Here is a 20,225-nt window from a genome sequence, read left to right on the forward strand (position 1 = left end):
AAACCTGCAGCAGGAAGTTGAGTGTTCTCACTCTGCTTGTGTGGATTTCCTTCCTCCAACAGTCCACAGACATGCTTGTTAGGTTAACTGTCCCTCGTCAGTAGTGATGCATTTGCGGTAAAGCAGATGATTACATTATTAACATTCATGGGGTAACTACTCACTAAGGAGTGGCCGGTGATCTCCATGTCCTAGTCTGGGCAGATTGATATAGCTGCATGTGACACAAAGCCAGTGGTTGGTAATGCAAGACGATGCTTACTACTAGAAATATGAGAAAGTTGAGGATATCAACAGGTGCTTTGTTGAGAAGAAAGGTACATCCATTGAACAAAAACTGGCACCAGCACCCAGAAACCTCAAAACGTGTCCTCAAAAGGCACCAAAGAACCACAAGTGCCAGCACAACAGATGAAGAGACCTGATGTTACCCTCTAGTTTTTAATTTTCCAGACGTTCTAAAGGTGTCCTTTGTTTACTGCACTGTCTTACACAGACATTTGTTTTCTGTGTTTCAGACATGTATCGTGACTCACGAGTCCAACGGCATCGACATCATAACGGCTCTGATCCTGAATGACATCAGTCCCCTATGTCGCTATCGGATGGAGATGGTGCTGCAGCTGAAGGTAAAATGGAGTCACCTCTTTCATTTAGACGGAGTTCGGTGTAGCGACACCGTAGTGGCAAAAGTGCAGAAATCTTTCTTATTTTCATATTTTTGTGCATTAAGAGAAGCACAGGAAATCTAACACTGCTTGAAATGTAATTATGTTTAAACATGTAATCTGGGGCGCGGTGTAGGAGCTGATAAAATAACCAAACACCATCATTTATCCCTCACTCTTTTAGGTTAATGTGTGGGTTTGTTTCCAGGTTTTTAAGTCAGCATTTCCACAAATATCATTCCTGTCTGTGTAAAGATAGAACTCATTGTCTCTAGCACTTGACAAACGGTTCAGTCCATTTGTTTGACTGCTGTTCGACAGGACAATGCCTCCAAGCTGCTGTTGGCTCTTATGGAGAGTCGCCACGACAGTGAGAACGCAGAGAGGATTCTGCTGAACCTGCGGCCACGAGAGCTGGTCAGACCCTGAACCACATGTCCATAAAGCAGCTGTTAAAGATCTTATTGAAAAGCAAGAAAAATCTAAGTGTGTACATGTCCACTCTGCCAGGTGGAGGTGATAAAGAAGGCCTACAACCAGGAGAGTGAATGTGAAGGTGTGGAGGTGGAAGCTTCTCCTCGGGAGGTGGGGCACAACATCTACATCCTGGCTCAGCAGGTGACTAAACTCAATTTCCTATTGGCTGTCTGGAAGAGCTCATGATGTTTTGTGGTTGGTTTGGGTCAAAATAAAGTTCTTGGTGTGTTTTTGCAGCTGGCGAGACACAACAAAGTCCTTCACAACCTCCTAAAACCTCAAAAGAACAATAAAGAGGGAGAGGAGGGCATTTCCTCAATGGTAAACATCCATCCATCCATCCATGTCAAGTTGTAATCATCTAAAACTGACACCATGCTGCTGTTTGTGTGTCTGCAGCTGAACCTGAACAACCGACCTCTCTCCCAGATGTTGAAGTCCTCGGCTCCAGCTCCTGTGGTGGAGCAGGACCCGCTGGAGTACTACGAGCAGCTAACTTCACAGATAGAGGTATTACTGCTATTAAAATAAAGATCTTTATCCTGAGCCATCGATACTGTAATACTTTGTGGTTTTGTTATCAAAGAGCACAAAATGGCATTTGATCGTTTGGATAAGACGTAACTTTTTCAAATTGTTTATTTAACAAGCATCTCTGTTCCTCGGTTACACAACTCTGTCTGGTCTGAGTCACAACAATCAGAGATGCTCCCCCCCTCGTTCCAGCCACCAGGAAGTAGAATTCATAGTTCAGTCACTGACCATATGCTTTATGGCAAGACAGCAGTAGGCCCGGGTTCAAGTCCGACCTGTGGCCCTTTGCTACATGTCTTCCTCTCTCTTTCCTGTCTGTCTACACCAGCGGTCTCCAACCTTTTTTGCGCCACGGACCGGTTTATACCCGACAATATTTTCATGGACCGGCCTTTAAGGTGTCGCGGATAAATACAACAAAATAAAACTAGTACCGGTACCGAAAAAAAGAAGATTTATTCATAACACACATGAAAAGACCCAGGAAAACCGAGTAAACGATAAAAACAATAACAAAATAACGCTGAAGACCGATAAAAACCCTGAAAAACATACATTTCACACCTGAGCCTCAACTCTCGCGGCCCAGTACCGGTTCGAGGCCCGGGGGTTGGGGACCGCTGGTCTACACCATCCATAACCCAAAAAGGGCAAAACAAACCCCGTAAATTATGAAAATGTGCTTTCTTTGAGTTTGTCAACTTCATCTCTACATTCGAGAGGATGGAGCTTCTATCATCTGTGTAGAAGACGTTGTCTAAACTACGTATCTGTCTGTGCCCAGATTGTTCGCGAGGACCGCAGCATGGAGCAGATTGTGTTTCCCGTTCATCCCATCTGTGAGTTTCTGACAGAGGAGTCAAAGATCAGGGTGTTCAACACCACCGAGCTGGACGAGCAGGGATCCAAAGTCACACATTTCTTCGAGCAAACATCCTTCTTGCACGGAGAAATGGAGTGGCAGAAGAAGCTGAGAAGTGAGTACACACACTCAGTGTGATCTGTAAAGGTTTCGTTCGTGTGAGCCGGCTGCTCACATCAACTCTACTTTTGCTCAACATATAAAAACCCAACAGCGTGTTCAGGCTCAACATGTATGTGTTTGTGCAGGTATGCCAGTGTTGTACTGGTTCTCCAGAAGGATGACTCTGTGGGGAACAATCTCCTTTAAACTTGCCCTCTTCGTCAACCTCATCATCGCTTTCTTCTACCCCTACGACTCCGGACAAGGTACTACTGCAAGTACTGATAGATCTGAAAATACGACTAAACACATGAACACTGTCATTTAATTTTTGCCATCATCTGTAGAAAGTGTGGAGGACTGGTCGAGGTGAGGATGTGGCGCTTAAAACGATGCTCTTCTCCTCTGTAGGTGCGATCGACGACTCTCTGTTGTTGATGCTGTTCTGGGTCCTGGTCGGTCTCTCCTTCCTGGGTTTGTTCTCTCAGCGTGCTCTCACGCCGTTCACCGTCGCTCTGATCCTCAGGTCCATCTACCACCTCGGCATTGGCAACACGCTAATAGTGCTGGGAACACTTAATGTGAGAAAACACCACATTACACATCTGCACCCAGGGTTTGATTAGCTGGTATGGCTTGGTGCCCGTTTTAAATATTTAAACTCTTGATTCACAGTTTACATTTCTAGGTTTTATTCAGAGTTGATGAAGATTTTTTCTTTTTAAAAATCAAAATGATGATTTTGTGTTTTTTTTAGTTAAGTTTGGTGATCAGTGAACTGATCAGTTATAAAATATAAACTGTGAAGACACTGAATACACTTATCAGATGTGACTGTGACTAAAAGGAAAATATTCTTCTGTTCTTTTTGAGCTCTAGATTTGAATTGTGGTTCTAGAGTAGAACATTCTAGATCAGAGGTGTCAAACATATGGCCCGAGAGCCGGAATCAGACCTTGTTTTATTATTAAAGGCCAGTCTGGGCAATGAGCTAGCAGAACTTTTCTGCTTTTCTTACAATTGGCCAGCATCCTTTTACATCTCTTTGGTAACAACACCTCCAGCCTGATCATCCACTGTGCTGTCCATGTTTTGTCCATTTCCAGCTCATCAATAAAGTGGTGTTTGTGGTGAGTTTTGTGGGAAACAACGGCACATTTATTATGGGGTACAAGGCCATGGTGATGGATGTGGAGTTCCTCTATCACCTGGCATACGTCCTGACGTCCACACTGGGACTCTTCGTTCACGAGCTCTTCTACAGCATCCTGGTAAACAGCAGCCACAGTGACCTGTCAGGTGTTTGTGCCGTTTGTGGTAGGAAGGAAAATCTAAGTGTCTGTGTTCATTTCGGGCAGCTTTTTGACCTGATCTACAGGGAGGAGACCCTGTTAAATGTGATAAACAGCGTGACGCGTAACGGGCGCTCCATCCTGCTCACGGCACTGCTCGCTCTCATCCTCGTGTACCTCTTCTCCATTGTGGGCTTCCTCTTCCTGAAGGAGGACTTCATTATGGAGGTCGACCCGCTGGCACAGATTGCTGCAGGTAAATTCACAGCTGTTAAAATTAACCCTCATACCAAAACCTTAATCGGTACTAGTTACTGTCTCCTGTTCAGCTTCTCAAAATAGTGAAGCCTCTCAGGATTTCCTCAAGTCGTGCTCTGCAGACGGAGTCAGCTGCACTGCAGAGACCAACACTGAAGAGGAAGGTAAGAGACAGACACATCACTAGATACTGACAGTAGTCGGTTTTGCAACATGTATTAGAAAACAACTCTTTTAGCTAACTAAAATAGATACAATTATCCAATTTCCACCACTTACTGGAGTCCCAGTATAGACAGGGAGCTAAATATCTCCAACTAGATAATTGACAGTTTAAAATGGTGTTTATCCACAGTTGCAAATTCAAAAATATGTTTTGGAGCTGTTAAACGGTAAATGGGCTTGGCGGCACGGTGGTTAGCACTGTTGCCGCACAGCAAGAAGGTCCTGAGTTCAATTTCACCATCAGGTCTTCCTGTGTGGAGTTTGCATGTTCTCCCCGTGTTTGTGTGGGTTCCCTCCGGGTACTCCGGCTTCCTCCCACCGTCCAAAGACATGCAGCTTGTGGGGATAGGTTAATTGACACACATTCACACCTAGTGGCAATTTGGATTATCCAATTAATCCAAATTGCCACTAGGTGTGAATGTGTGAGCGAATGTGAGCGCGAATGGTTGCCTGTCCCTGTGTGTTGGCCCTGCGACAGACTGGCGACCTGTCCAGGGTGTACCCCGCCTCTCGCCCTATGACAGCTGGGATAGGCTCCAGCGCCCCCCGCGACCCTGAAAAGGATAAGCGGAAGCAAATGGATGGATGGGCTGGTTCTTATATGGCGCTTTTTTTACTCTACTGGAGCACTCAAAGTTTCGTAAAGCTGGTGAGGATGCAATACCATCATGTGGTTTGGATTTGAGGAGGAGTATGTAGAACAAAATGGGGTAAATTGCAAAACATGCCGAAAAGTCATCCACTGCAAAATTAAGACTGTTTTAAACTCTGCATGTGAACATCTCCCCACGCCAAAGCTATCGGCGAGAGAAACGGAGGAAAATGAATGAAGGTTACTTTATTTATAGCCATAGGTAAATTTGCTTTACAGAAAAATGATAGCATAGGGTTAGTGGCATGTGCAAGTCTGATTCCATGTTAATGCTTATTGAATGTGAAGCATATTTGTAGCTGGTTCAGTGAAATTTGGTCAAAGTGTGATGAAACTTGCAGTTCTGGAATCTGTGAGATCTCAGCTTTTAGACACTGTGCCGTTTGTTTGTTTACGCAAAGTCGAGTGAGTTCATGGCTTTGTCATTTGTGTTATTCATATTTCATGATGTTACTTTACTGCTCTTTTAATTGTTTGTTGTTTTGCCTGTTTGGTGGTTGAAATGGTGTTTATGAGCTTTTAGATCAGATTCTGAGGTTTTCGTGGTGATTTTTATATAAAAACCTTGACTTTAGGGAGGGTATCACGATATCCCAAAAATATTGCAATATTAGATTTTCCTCATGTCGCCCAGCCCTAGTGGAAGCCACCATGAAACTGACAACGACCTGGCTAGACATCAATATCAGCTGCATATAAGCTAACATTGTGCCAGCTACTTTTAGCTGAGTGTTCAAAACTAAAAAAATGAAATAAAATAAAAATCACACTTTCCCACTCAAAACTCGTTTGATTATATTTCCACATCATACAAAAAGTTATTCAGAAAGAGACCAACAATGTTAGCTCCACTTCAAGGACAGCCAGCTAACAACAGCTAACAGGGGCAGATAGCGCTTAAATCTTCAACATATCCTCAATAACTCACGTAGTATCGCTGTCATTGGTCAGAAATGAGCGTCACTCACTTACAGACTCGTATCACAAAGTTTTAAAGGCTAGAGTAAATGTGGATGCTTCTTATGCGGCATTGACAGCTGAGGTAAACCGTGCACTGACAGCCTCTAAAAAAGGAATCTCTGGGCTGGATACAGATCCACTCCAAACAGTAGTAGAAATATGCCAGGAAGGCAGTTATGTTTAAATACTAAGTTTAATATTTTTGGTCTCTTTTGCTCCACTAAAACATGTTTGTGCTATAACAGCCACCATAGCTGGGATTATACACTAAACAGAACTAGTGGTGAAAGTTTTTACACACCATAACTTTACATTTATTATGCTGCCCTCACAACAGGTGACCATGTGAAGCTAGACAGCTAGCGAACAAAACAGACGAGATCTTCCACACAAGGCTTGCTTTTCTTGCTTTTAATGAAGATCCTTTGAAGCCTTATCCTCTCTCAAGGCTTCTCCTTGCTATTTCTTATTTGTAACTGAAATATACAGAAAGTGAAAATAAACTGCTAGCTAATACACATCTTAATGACAAACTTAGCCTAGCTTAACACGTGCGTTACATTAGCATCACAGTTCACTCCATGTAAACACATATAAAAGTTGTTTCTGAACATATTAATACTCACAAAGACGAACGTGTAGGGCACTCTTAGCGTGTACATGAACTCGTTCACTCTCTTAATACTGCCGAAGCACTTCACAGCATTAACGGAGAAAATACGTCAAAGATAGGCGAATGATCAGAGCGCTCCCTCGCTCCCATTTCCGCACATACAATACAAAGATCGCTTGTGATAACGATGTCTCACTCTGAGCAAATTTCGAACCCAGACATTTTAACTGTTTTTAGCATGAATTACTTATAATATTTCTTAACTCCGAACTTATTTATCACCTTGCTTATGTAACTTAATCAGACTATGCACTAACTACTGACTTCTGTCCAAAAGGCATAACATTTATACCGACTTTGTATTTGATCATTGTTAAATGTCCTTGATGAGTCTTTGTGTGTGTGTGTGTGTTTCAGAGGAGCCCGACTCTGAGCGCGCATGCGACACTCTGTTGATGTGTATCGTTACTGTGCTGAACCACGGACTGAGGAATGGAGGAGGAGTGGGAGACGTCCTCCGCAAACCATCTAAGAACGTACGAGACAGTTTTTACCTGAATGCTGCTCTCCGATAACAAAATGCACAGCCTACATCTTTGGCTTTTATCTGACGTTTTCTTTATCATGTGGAAATATTCTGCCACAGACAGGTGCAGTTTTTAAATTTGCTGTTACTAAAAAAATGATCTTAAACTGCAGGACTATAAATGCTAGCTGCTCTGAAGATTAAGTTTTAAAATAGATTGAAGATCATCAGGTAAGAAGTGCAGAGTGAAGGCTAAATACCTTTCCCGGGTCTGTGTTCAGGAGCCACTGTTTCCCGCTCGCGTTGTGTATGACCTGCTGTTCTACTTCATCGTCATCATCATCGTCCTCAACTTGATCTTCGGTGTCATCATCGACACGTTTGCAGACTTGAGGAGTGAGAAGCAGAAGAAGGAAGAGATTCTGAAAACAACATGTTTCATTTGCGGTTTGTAGACGTTCTTCACAACGTGACTAACAAACCAATCAGCTGACAGTCGATTTGTTGAAGAAGCTTTGTCTTCTTTGTTCTGCTGCAGGCCTCGAGAGAGACAAGTTTGACAATAAGACAGTGTCTTTCGAAGAGCACATCAAACTGGAGCACAATATCTGGAACTACCTCTACTTTATCGTTTTGGTGCGCGAGAAAAACAAGACAGACTACACGGGACCGGAGAGCTACGTGGCTCACATGATCAAGGTGGGAAACGTTAAAGGAAGAAAAGTGACACGGCTGCGAGTTCAGGTTCACAAATAAACTGCTTCTTCTTCTGCTGCTTCAGAACAACAACCTGGACTGGTTTCCACGGATGCAGGCCATGTCACTGGTGGTAACAGACAGCGATGGCGAGCAGAATGAGATGAGGCAGTTACAGGACAAACTGGTATCGACCATGAAGGTGGTCACAACCCTGACCGCCCAGCTGACGGAGCTCAAAGAGCAGGTGTTTGCACACAAAGTGACATATGCACTGACAATAACAAAGTTGACTTTGATTTGACAAATTACAGCTCGCTTTAACTTTTTTACTGAATCTGTTTATAATTACTTTTATCAGCCAAGGCTAACTGGTTACCAGTCGGGTTAGCTACAAGAGTTTGGATGAAATAGTCAATCATATGCAATCATTACCAAGTATGGGGTATAGGGATGCACCGATACCACTTTTTTGGAAACGAGTACTTGCATTTCAGTACTCGCCGATACCGATACCAAGTACTTAATAAAAATATGATTTAAATTTGCAGGTAACAGCTTTAGTCCTATAATTTAACAAAAAACAAATAAACAAGGGACTAGTTTGGAATTAAGAACATTTATTTAAAATGAAAAGCATGTTGTATGCAACATATTACAGAATAAATAATTATAAAAAAACAAAATTTAATTTTAAATTTGTTCGTCTGTTTCTCTGTTTAGAAGTCTCACTAGCACAGTCACAGCTGGGATGACATCAGAGGCTAGTGCGTCGTAGCTGCTCACTTTTTTAGTTAGTTCGTCAAAGGGGGCGAGGACGGCAACAGTCGTCTCCATAAGAGCCCATTGGCACTCGGGGCCTGGGGGCGGGCACTCGGGGCCTGTGATTAAACCCTTACATGCCGCTCAAACATAGACAGGTCTCAGACCATGGTATCGGGGGACTTTTAACGAGTACGAGTACTTTAGAAAATGTGGTATCAAGGCCGATACCCGATACCAGTATCGGTATCGGTGCATCCCTAATGGGGTATGTTTTCCATCAAAAGTTATGTTACAGCTACTTCAGACAATCAAAAAGTCCCTGATAGGTCAAAATATCAGGGTTAACATGTGAAAAAGTGTTAGTGCACTTTTAAGTCTATGAATATTCTGCCCCACGACATGCTGGAAGATCCCAAATCAAGTAAATGCCGACTATACTTTTATTCATTCATTAAAAGCAGAAATTCATCCAGGATCTGCAGCTGATCTTTCAACTGCGTTCACAGTTAGCAGGACAACATTTTTAATGCACCACATTAGTGGCACCATAACTGAGGAGCAAAGCTCTGATCACAGCAGCACAAACACACTGAATCACAGCTTGGGTGGCGTTTAGTGACTCTGTGTGTGTGTGTGTGTGTGCAGATGACGGAGCAGAGGAAGAGGAGGCAGAGGATGGGCTTTGTCGACGTCCAGGCCGGAGCGAGCGGCGCGGTGCCTCCCAGCGCCGCAGGAGGAAACCATCAGATCTACAAAACATAAAGACACTCGACACATCGGCACACAGACGGATTTGATGTTCACTACATGGTCATCTGTAGATCTGTACGCCATCCAGCTGGACTGATGGACACACAGACAGAAACACTAGAACAGCTGAAGCACATGCAGCTTTCACACAGTTTCATATCCAACAGATTAACGTTCTGATTAATCGGATAATCGGAATAGCTGATCTGACTCTCTTAAACCTGCAGCTTCTTCCCTGCTCAGGTCACAGGACAAATTTAGCCCTAAATTTTCCCATTCCAGCTGTTCTTCACGGCCCAGGTTAAAAAAATTTAAAATAATGCAGCTGTGGTTTTCTTTGTGCAGCAGAAGTTTGTGGATTCTTTCAATTTTAAATTAAGTGTATTTTATTAAGCTTACTTCTTGTGGAAACAGCACATATTAAAGGTTTATAGCTTCAAGTGAAAAATACATGTGTAAAAGAAATTAGCCGGCACATGGCTATTTTATTTATGCAGTGCATTGCACAGCATGTCCAAAAATAATTCCTAAAGTAATTCCTTGATTGCTAAACTAACACGAAGCTGTCTGAAAACAGCCCACAAGTAAGTTCAGAGAGGAAAACACAGCTAAACTGTTTTAAATCAGATCTGGAAGCTTTCACAACCAGGGTGAAAAGAAAAGCCCAAACGTGAGTGTAAGACCCGGCAAAAACCCCATAATAGTATTATTATTATTATTAATAATATTCACCTCAATGAAAACATTAGGGATGGTTATCATCATGTATGTTTGCTGCGCTGATACTACCAGAGGTAGCTGTAATGCACTAAAATCATCGCCAGCAACAACCAAACAAAAGTAGAAGAAAAAGTGAGTTGCTAACCAATGTTTGACCAATGAAATGAAGCGAGATTAAAATGAGCCTCTGCTGCACAAACAGGGAAACACAAAGCCAAAGATGGACGCAGCTGTCAACATTCTTGTTCAGCTCTTATTCAAAGAAATATTGATATAATAACTGGCTAGCACGTGAGTCTGAGGAGCTTGGAGAGAAAAGTGTCTGGACTTCTTTAAGTTGCTTGAAGACGTTTCACCTCTCATCCGAGAAGCTTCTTCAGTTCTGAGGTCAAATGGTGGAGAGTCCCAGATTTTTAAGCTCTTAGCTTTTGAGGTGAAACATGTAACTTAAAGAAGTCCAGACGCGTTTCCCTCCAAGCTCCTTAGACTAAGATGACCTGGATGACTGAGAACATTCACAGATGTAGCTAGCACAAGTCTGCCACAGTTATACAAGTCATTTCAGATCAGTGTGGGCTGGGTGACCATCTTAAAAATGAAATATGAAACACAAGGCGATTACGCTCTGACACAAACATCTGGAGACAGAATAGTTCATTCCTGTCAGGCTTCAAGTCTTCCTGAAGGGCGCGGGTAACTTGTAAATTCTCAAGCCTCTGTAGATGACGACAAAAAAAAACATGTAGGCACGTGGACACCTGTGAACCTCTCGCTCGCCCGCTCATGAAAAACTTCCACTGATCAGACCCCACAGATGCACAAACTATAACACACAAATGTCCACATCACGTACGTTTGACTTTCCAGACGGCTGTACTTAAAATGTCTAATTTATCATCTAGCTTCTTAGTTGTTAATATTTCAGAAATCTGTACTTATTTACTTGAATACAGATATTAGTTTTCATTAATGAGCAACTCGTTTCACGAGAAATAAGCTGTAGATGCCGGCATCCACACAGTAGGGGGCGCTGTAGGAAGCAGTTTGTGCATTTTGTGTCACATCTTTGGGTTTTTAAGATGCAGTCAGATAAAAATGGGAGGTCACGGTGCAGCTGGAAAACCTCAGTTTTGTTTTTTTTTGCTTCTTTTAAATTATTACTTAGACAAAATGTTTGACGGCTTTAGTGATAAAGAGAAAGAGCAAAAAGACTTCCTGTTTTGGGGTGTGCTCAAATTTCTACCAAGTTTAATAAAAACTGCTAACGTGTGCAAATGTGTGTTTGTAAAACTAACCTTCGACTCACTTTAATAACTTTAAGAAAATGTAAATAGAAAGAAACATGCAGCTTGTGTTTGCCAATTTCATTTGTGCTTCTGTTTGTAAAGCGAGCTGAACACAGATGTGTGTTTTTGTTTTTTTAAATTGTACGTCTGGGAAACTTGTATGATTTAAGGTTTATGTGAGATCAGACAGAAGATATGGTTTGTTTTTCTTTAACGCTGAAACCGACGCTGGATGATGGATTTATGAGTAGAAATGTCATTTAGCTTTTTCATTGAGAAACAGACGAGTGAGAAGTATGAAGACGAAAATCCACGTTTTCTCACGTTTACATTGAATGAACTGTATTTAATGCAAACAATTCAGTTTTGGATTTAAAATGCAAATATTAAAGTTAAATGCTTTCACTTTAAGTTTGGGTCTCCGGGTCATAATTCTTATTACTCCAGCTGCTATTTTGTCTGAAAGGACTCGCAAATAATCCTGAAGGGAAACGAAAACTCTGTCAGTTCTTTTCAACAGTCAGTTGAAAATGCACAAAACTAAAAAGATCTGACAATGTCAACGATAAAGAGAAAGAAAAAACATATTTCGACCCATCAGATGCAAAAGAATGACACCATCAGAAAAATATAATTTCATTAAATGTAAACTGTTAAAAACTGTGATTCAGAGAAATTTTTAAATTCACATACAGCACAGGTGTCGAACTCCAGGCCTCGAGGGCCGGTGTCCTGCAGGTTTTAGATGTTTCCTTGATCCAACACAGCTGATTTAAAGGCTAAATTACCTCCTCAACATGTCTTGAAGTTCTCCAGAAGCCTGGTAATGAACTGATCACGTGATTCAGGTGTGTTGACCCAGGGTGATATCTAAAACCTGCCGGACACCGGCCCTCGAGGCCTGGAGTTGGCCACCCCTGACATACAGGAAAACCTTTCACAGTACGGCGTGCAACAACCTCTGTGATGACGAGCGACTGAAGATGAACACAGGAGCAACACGGAGAATTTTTTTTTGTGTTTGTTAAGCCACGAGCTGTTTCAATGTATTCACCCCTAATTTTTGAGGCTCGCCTCTCAAACGGCCTGACTGTGTCCTAAACTGAATCACAGCCAATTTTTCTTTAACATTAACAGGAAGTGGAACGGCAGCTCTCCATAAAGCCAAAACTCCACCATCAGCTTCCTTTTAGATGCAACATGTGACCCGTGGATCTGTACACAGCACACACACAGGGAGATTGTGTGTCTGTGCAGGCTATAAACAGTGTTTACTGTTCTCAGTTCATTCGGCTCTGTGTGTGAGAGAGTCGTGCGTGTACAGTGCTGTGCAATATCTGGCATTTAAATAATATTTATGGTTAGATACATTGTTTCTATAACAACAGGTAATCTCCTGGTCTGTAGTGGTGATGTGTGTCTTTCAGTGTGTGTGAGAGAGTGAAGGATTACTGAGCTTTGGTGTGGAGCCTCAGAGGAATGTTGACCACAGTTGCTGCCTGAGTGTGTGTGTGTGTGTGTGTGTGTGTGTGTGTGTGTGTGTGTGTGTGTGTGTGTGTGTGTGTGTGTGTGTGTGTGTGTGTGTGTGTGTGTGGCTTCCTTACAAATATGACAGTTTCAGTTTTAGTGAAGTTCTCTAAGGTGATGTGAGATTGTTGTGTGTGCGTCTGTGACCTCAGGTCAAGATCATTTCTGAACTGTTTCGGATACATTTGCGGTCTGGCTAATCTCATCTTTTGATTGGATCGATCCCCTCCAGCTGTTTACTGTCAGGCCGCAGCAGCTGCTGGCTGATTCGGCTTCAAAGAATCACAGAAAACGAACCAGCAAAGAAGCTGAAATTTTTTTTTTTAGAGGAAACTAAGCAACAGACACGTCAGCAGATTATCTCATTTTTACAACGCGGGGGTGTAAAGGTGCCCTGGATTATATCGGTCGTGCTCTGTTCTGTGATATTTTACATGACTGCATTAGGCTGTGTTACGCAGAGAGGTGTAGTGTGGAAAACAGCAGACTGTTAGACACGTCCCTGATCCTCCTGATCCACAAACTGTACAGTGACTTTTATAAGCCATTTTATAAACAGAAATTACGGGAGGAGCTGAGAGAAGCCTGCTTCACATGTGTACAACAAATCAGATCGCACAGAAACATGGCTTAAGTCGATCAAATCAAATGTGACCCAAGAATCCACAGAACAACAAAACTTTGAACATAAATCTGATATTTTTCCAACTTTTTCAGGCTGGATGATGAAAAATAATTTCAAGAATACAGCTTAGGATTGTGAGTCATGTACAACATGAGCATCAGCACACTGCTGCTGTGTTTTCATTCTAACCACTGCAGTTAATTTAGCTTTTAACTAAAAGGAGGTTTAATATATAAATGGTAAATGGCCTGCATTTGTACAGCGCTTTACTCAGTCCCTGAGGACCCCAAAGCGCTTTACACTACATTCAGTCTAAGGAGCTTGCAAAGAAAAGCGTCTGGACTTCTTTAAGTTGCTTGAAGACGTTTCACCTTCATCCGAGAAGCTTCTTCAGTTCTAAGGTCAAATGGTGGAGAGTCCCAGATTTAAACCTAGTGGGAGTGTCCCCCCCACAGAGGGACAAAAGGACCACCTGATGATCCTCTAATCGCCTGAGCCAAGGTGTGAAACTGGGTGTGGGTCCCAATCAGCCAGAGTTTCGGGTGAGCTCATTGTGAAACCTGGCCCCACCTTATCATGCGAATTCCTGAGGTCAGATGGCCCAGGATGTGAGTGGGCGTTAAGGCGTCTGGGGAGGGAACTCAAAACTGGATTATAGATGGCAGAGAGTTGGTGTCGTAAACCACCGCCTCTGTTCAAAGATGGTTGCTCACAGTGGACATAGATGCTTCTTTCACTCCTCTTTCAAACCATCTGTCCTCTCTGTCCAAAATGTGAACATTGGCATCCTCGAAAGAGTGACCTTTGACCTTAAGATGCAGATGGACAGCTGAGTCTTGTCCCGTGGAGGTGGCTCTTCTGTGTTGTGCCATGCGCTTGTGAAGTGGCTGTTTTGGTCTCCACCATTTGACCTTAGAACTGAAGAAGCTTCTCGGATGAGAGGTGAAATGTCTTCACGTAACTTAAAGAAGTCCAGACGCTTTTCTTTCCAAGCTCCTTTGACTACGATGACTGAGAACCTTCACAGACACTACATTCACACACTGGTGATGGCAGCTACATTGTAGCCACAGCTGCCCTGGGGCGCACTGACAGAGGCGAGGCTGCCGGACACAGGCGCCACCGGGCCCTCTGACCACCACCAGTAGGCAAACATGGGGTTAGTGTCTTGCCCAAGGATATTTGGCATGCAGCCAGGAGGCAGCCTGGGATCGAACCACCGACCTTCAGATTAGTGGCTTACCTGCTCTGCCACCTGAGCTACAGCCACCCCATAGATATAGCCACATATAGGTCTCTCTCTCTCTATATATATATATATAGATCTATATATCTCTCTCTATATATCCATATACATATATGGGGTCATTTGGAGTGACAGTGAGGGATTGGGGGGACTAGCTCGGGGTTCCCATGGCGTCTCTGTGTTTCCAAACTAAAATAAGTTTATAGCATCCACCCATTGTTCTGGGATACACTGGGCTGTACGTGGGAGACGAGATGAGAGCGCTGTGGTTGGTCTGACAGCTGTTTAAGTCTGTGCTTACAGACTTTAGTGTATCATGCAGGCATCAACACTATGCACGAATGCTATGTGCCAATGTGCATATAAAAGTTAAACTACAATCGAAATGGTCCATAAAAACATAGCTGTTAACTTTATCTGGGTTGCTTCGACTGCATGTTTTGGGCCACTGTCCATATAAACTGCAAAGCACCATCCAGGGAATCATCTGCTTCATTTTTATGCATAGATACCTTAACAATAGTGACAGCTAATGCTATGACTTTGTTCAACCCTTTTCATTAAAGTCGAGAGTCTGAACTTCAGCGGGTTCTGGATCGTTTCACCTCAAATCAGTGAGCAGTACATTAAATTGTCTCTGAATAGTGAGGGCAGTGGAAAGGCCAGAGCAGCGATGCATGCCAGCCACTCGCTCTGTGTATTTACCAGACTATCACCTGTGCTATTTGCACCTTAGCACAATGCGTCGCTCTGGCTTTTTACGAGGGGAGCTGGCAGGTGAAAGACCAGTCGCGTGTTTTGGAAACGTCTCCAGTCATTTTCCAGCTTAAGTGATGAAGAAACAATAACCCACACCAGTCTATGAAACAGCTTTTGAGTCAATTTTGAACAAAACACTGTTATTACAGGAATGTAAGTCCTAAACCTTTATCCAGATTGAGATGTTTTGTTGTTTTCTTTGGCCTCGAATAGGCCTGGTGGTGATGGCGCTCTAACGTCAAATAGAAGCTAAAGTTTAACCCAAAATAAAATTGCATTACTTTTCCACTATGTGCAATATGATCCTCACCCTTAGATCATATTTTTAAAGTTCTTTCTGAGTCCATCAGTTCAGCAGGGAGCAAAAAAACAAAACAGAATTTTTAAATAGAATTCAGAGTCAGTGGTTCAGTGTGTTTGTGTGTGAGCGGAGCATTTGCAGGGATTTATTGCGGTTGTGTGAGTCAGTAAATAGGCTTCACACAAACTTGTCCTGGTTTAGAGCGTATTAACTGGAGAGAGAAAGAGAGAGCATCGAGATGGATGAAAAAACGTAAAACTTAAAAGGTGGTTGGGACGGGAGTGGAAGGATGGTTTAGGTAAAAAGAGAACGGACACAACAGAGAGAAAAAGTCATGAATTCGGCCGGCGTCTTAGTCATTTCCAAGAAAACATCAAAGCACTCCGGAAAATGAACTATTAGTTATTCCCTCTCTCCTCTGTCGGACAGCTGAGGGATGGAGGGATGAAGGCGAGAGAGACAGCTGGTAGGAATGGTTGAATGGGTGGATGTGTGCAGGGCTTACATAGATATGTGTGGTGTTATCAGCAGTACGTTTGTGCATAAACCTTTATTTATAAAAGGGTCACAAAGGGCTCAGCCAACAGGACGGCAACAAGACAGGAAACCTGACAGGATGACAGTGAACCAAACACCATAAGACGGATTTCTCTCTGCGCTGAAGTCAACGCAACATTTTGTTTGATATGATACACAAAAATCAATACGACACAAAGATAAATATCAGTATTTCTACTCTTTCTGAAAGCTCATTTGCTAACATGGCCATCGCTGTTGTCCATCTGTCTATCCATAGATCGATCGTCAATCCATTCATCCCTCATGTAACTATCCACCTACACTAAACTGCTAAAAGTATTCACTCACCCATCCAAACACTAAATTGAGCTGTTTCAGTCACTTCCATGTTCGTAGGTGTCTAGGCATGCAGACCACTTCTACAAACATTTGTCGGTCACTCTCAGGAGCTCAGGAAGCATGGTACAGTGATAGGACGTCACAAGTCCAGTCAGGAAATGTCCTTGCTACTGAATATTACACGGTGAAGTGGTGTCATAAAAAGGTGGGCGCTTTGGGAAAGACAGCAATTCAGCCACAAAGTGGTAGACACATAAAATCACAGAGAACATGGTGTGCAGAGGTCCAAAATCATGTGGCTTTCAGATTAGCTCAAAACCAGTAAACAGAGAACGTCATGAAATGGGTTTCCATAGTCCAGCAGCTGCATCCAAGCCTTACATCACCAAAGCATGGGCAGTGGTGTACGGCACGCTGCCACTGGACTAGAGAGGAGACGTGTTCTCTGGAGAGACAGTTTGCACTTCCTGTCTGACAATCCGATGGATGAGTCTGGGTTTGGTGGTTGCAGAGGCAACGGTACTTATCTGACTGCATTGTGCCAAGTGTAAAGTCTCAGGTGGGGTTCAGGAGTTGGAGCCTTAGTTTCAGTGAAAGGAACTCGTATAACTTCTGCATACCAAGACATTTTGGACAACTTCATGCTCCAGACTTTCTGGGAACAGTTTGGGGATTCCTGTTCCAACCAGTGCGCAAAGAAAGGTTCATAAAGACATGGATGAGGGAGTTTGATGTGGAAGAACTTGACTGGCCTGCACAGAGTTGTGACCTCAACCCAACAGAAGACATTTGGGATGAATTAGAACAGAGACTGCAGCCAACCTTAGAGTCTGACGTCACATGCTTTTCTTAAAGAATGGTCCAAAATTCCCATAAACACTCCTAAAACTTGAGGAAAGCCGAGAAGGGCTGACGCTACTAGAGCTGCAAAATGTGGGCCGACGTCATATTAAATCTATCTGCCACAGTACTGCTGGGCTCAAAGCTGGAACCATGGACAGTAGCTCTGGGAGCAGCCTGCAGATTCTTTTGGTAATCTTTATAATATGACTGCCCCAACTTACACCACCTAATGCTATGTGATTTTCAGTTCCCCTGCCTGTTGATATGTGAGCTGGTCCTCAAAAACCAGCCGAACAGTGGAGCGAGCTGAGTTTTCATGAGATTAAAGAGGCAGCAGAAGGCTGGTTGTTCTTGGTGTAAAAATAGCACGATATCAAAGCTGAAAGCCGCGAGTTTAATCCCCACTGCAGATCTATTCAACTCTGCACAGAGAAATCTAATGTCAAAATCCACTGCGGTCCAAATCCTGCCTGGACTCGCTCAGTGTGTTATCAGTCAGTGAAACATGATGTGCATCATTGTCTTATTTATTACTGTCAGTGACTGATGGGGAAAACAGAGGATGATGGGAGCTTAAAAGCAGCTTCTAAGGGTGGTGTTTGCTTGAAAAGACAATCACAGTTTATTAGAGTGAATCTTTTCTATTATTAACAGATAAAGAAGCCAAAACTCAGAAGACCAATGCCATTATTTTCTAATTAAAGTAGTGGTAGGTAGTTCATGGGTTTCCAGTTAGCATAGCATTAGCTGAATGTGGTTACACAGTATTTTATGCGGGGAAGCAATTATAAACATTCAATAAAGAAAAAAAAACACCAGTCGTACAAAGTGAACTGCTCATTTGTTTCCATTTTAGAAACTGCAATGATTTAAATTTTAACAGATAAATGAATTTATAGCTGCTCGATCTGCCAATCTCAATCTTCACCCATCAAAAATCTGAGTCCTAGCACTGTGCTGTCATTAAAGCCAGTCAATATAAGAATTTTTGTTAACAGGTGGGCTATAAGAAAAAAAGTTGAAGAATAAACTGGAAATTTCTGTGAATTAATATTTTTTTAAAAAGTCTATTTACCTTTAGAGATTTTAGAGCCTGAGGAGCAATGCTGACAGGTTTCTCTGATTTACCACGTCAGCAGTTCATTGACAGCTTGGCTTAAGTTTGACGCCACGGGGTTAAATAAAGAATAATTGGGGTTTAATACATGTATACATGTCAGAAAGATGGAACCAAACACAGATGGGCAGAAGCACAGAGGGGAAAGTCAGCAGTGGACAGTCAGTCTCCATAGATAGACCGGGATGCAGTGGGAGAAAACCGGGATGAGGAGGGAGCAGATGGGGCTTTGGTTCTGCTTTAGTTTGGTATTCTATCCTGACCACAGCAGGCCTTTTATGACCGTCCAGCAGACCAGTCTGCCCAGTCAGCTGCAGGGGAGGGGGTCACATGCTGCAGTGACCTTCACAGTGAGGTTATAAAGCAAAGTGATGCTCTTTGAGTTGCGCTATTGTGTTTTTCTGCACATCCTCAAAGATCTTCAAAACAGAGCCACCCAGCACAGTAAGTACGAGGCCCCCATGATGTATGCTTTGATATTTGAGATGACTGTCATAGATCCTAAGATGAATTTTATTTGTACACAGCAACTTGGGTAACTGAGTTTTTAATACAAAAAGTGCAAAAATTTAAAGGATTCAAATTTCCCAACAACCTCAGCATCTGAAGGTGTTACCCAGTAACTGTGTGAGTCCAGTATGAGCAACACTGTGTGACACTCATCTAGTGAACTTGGAGTTGAAAGTTTAGTGCAAGTTTGCTACTGAACTGAGGACAAGATGCACGGCTAATGGCTAACACCATTATTATCTGTTCCTTGGTAACAGCTGTAGGATTGTGACGCAGTGATGAAGTTACCTGTTTACTAATGTCCTACAAAAAAAATAGTTTTATATGTTTTACTTTGTTTCATTTTGACAAAATTGCACATTATTCCTGTTGCATCCCCACGGGCTGCAGTCAGATTGTGAGATGGTCATCCTAATTTTCAGAAACAGAATTGTGTCCCTGCTTATTCACTAATGTTATTTTGTATTAGCTGATCTTAAATTGAATCTAAAAGACCTGGAGAGTTCGTTTCAAATCTGCTTCATTTTTAATGAAATAAGGTGAAAATTTAGCTTCATGAGGTTCAACAACTAAAGAGTGTTTACTGGTGCTCAGAAGTATGTGAATGTTCTTACTAAACCTCGTTAAACTAGAAAAGAACAGAAGCCTCAAAATATAAACAAGTACTAATGAAACATTATTATTTTGCTCTTATTTTATAAGAAGCAGACTGAGAAACAGCTTTCTGTGTTCACTCCCAAATAATCACCATTTATCAACAGTTCAATACGTTACTCACCATATTTGAACTGTGGACTTTATGTGGACTCAGGGGTGAATGGATTTAGGTTTATTAGGTCAAATGTGGCCAAGCAGATGATTTCTGCCCACTAATAAAATAGTCTTCTCCCAGTTAACTCTGTCCTGATGTTGAAAAGGAAAAGTGGACTTGTACAGCATTTTTCTAGAGTATTTGAGCACTCAGAGTACTTTCTTATGAAACGCCTCATTCATTCAAGCACTTTGTTCTATGCAGAATCACTTTTACACTAAGACATTTCAAACCCAAGA

General features: G+C 42.5%; 2 protein-coding genes across 3 annotated transcripts in view; both read left to right on the forward strand.

The window, feature by feature from the left end:
- itpr3 (inositol 1,4,5-trisphosphate receptor, type 3) overlaps positions 1–11,760 on the forward strand; it is a 73,459-nt gene extending 61,699 nt beyond the window's left edge. For both annotated transcript variants that reach the window (XM_087834460.1, XM_087834461.1), the window contains 16 exons: positions 519–629; positions 990–1,085; positions 1,179–1,286; positions 1,383–1,466; positions 1,545–1,655; positions 2,464–2,656; positions 2,790–2,909; positions 3,055–3,224; positions 3,750–3,914; positions 4,002–4,191; positions 4,265–4,357; positions 7,064–7,182; positions 7,454–7,619; positions 7,711–7,871; positions 7,954–8,115; positions 9,279–11,760. In XM_087834460.1, the coding sequence (XP_087690586.1) occupies positions 519–629; positions 990–1,085; positions 1,179–1,286; positions 1,383–1,466; positions 1,545–1,655; positions 2,464–2,656; positions 2,790–2,909; positions 3,055–3,224; positions 3,750–3,914; positions 4,002–4,191; positions 4,265–4,357; positions 7,064–7,182; positions 7,454–7,619; positions 7,711–7,871; positions 7,954–8,115; positions 9,279–9,395 (2,166 nt within the window). In that variant the 3' untranslated portion in view covers positions 9,396–11,760. The remainder of the gene's footprint in view (positions 1–518; positions 630–989; positions 1,086–1,178; positions 1,287–1,382; positions 1,467–1,544; positions 1,656–2,463; positions 2,657–2,789; positions 2,910–3,054; positions 3,225–3,749; positions 3,915–4,001; positions 4,192–4,264; positions 4,358–7,063; positions 7,183–7,453; positions 7,620–7,710; positions 7,872–7,953; positions 8,116–9,278) is intronic.
- Positions 11,761–19,069: 7,309 nt separating this feature from the next.
- LOC102797797 (myosin-7-like) overlaps positions 19,070–20,225 on the forward strand; it is a 29,422-nt gene continuing 28,266 nt past the window's right edge. Inside the window, exon 1 of the mRNA XM_087834175.1 lies at positions 19,070–19,109. The gene's annotated coding sequence lies outside the window, so the exon portion shown is untranslated. The remainder of the gene's footprint in view (positions 19,110–20,225) is intronic.

The sequence above is a fragment of the Neolamprologus brichardi genome, chromosome 20 (genome assembly GCF_056152115.1).
Source record: "Neolamprologus brichardi isolate AB-2024 chromosome 20, ASM5615211v1, whole genome shotgun sequence".
In the NCBI taxonomy this organism is placed as follows: domain Eukaryota; kingdom Metazoa; phylum Chordata; class Actinopteri; order Cichliformes; family Cichlidae; genus Neolamprologus; species Neolamprologus brichardi.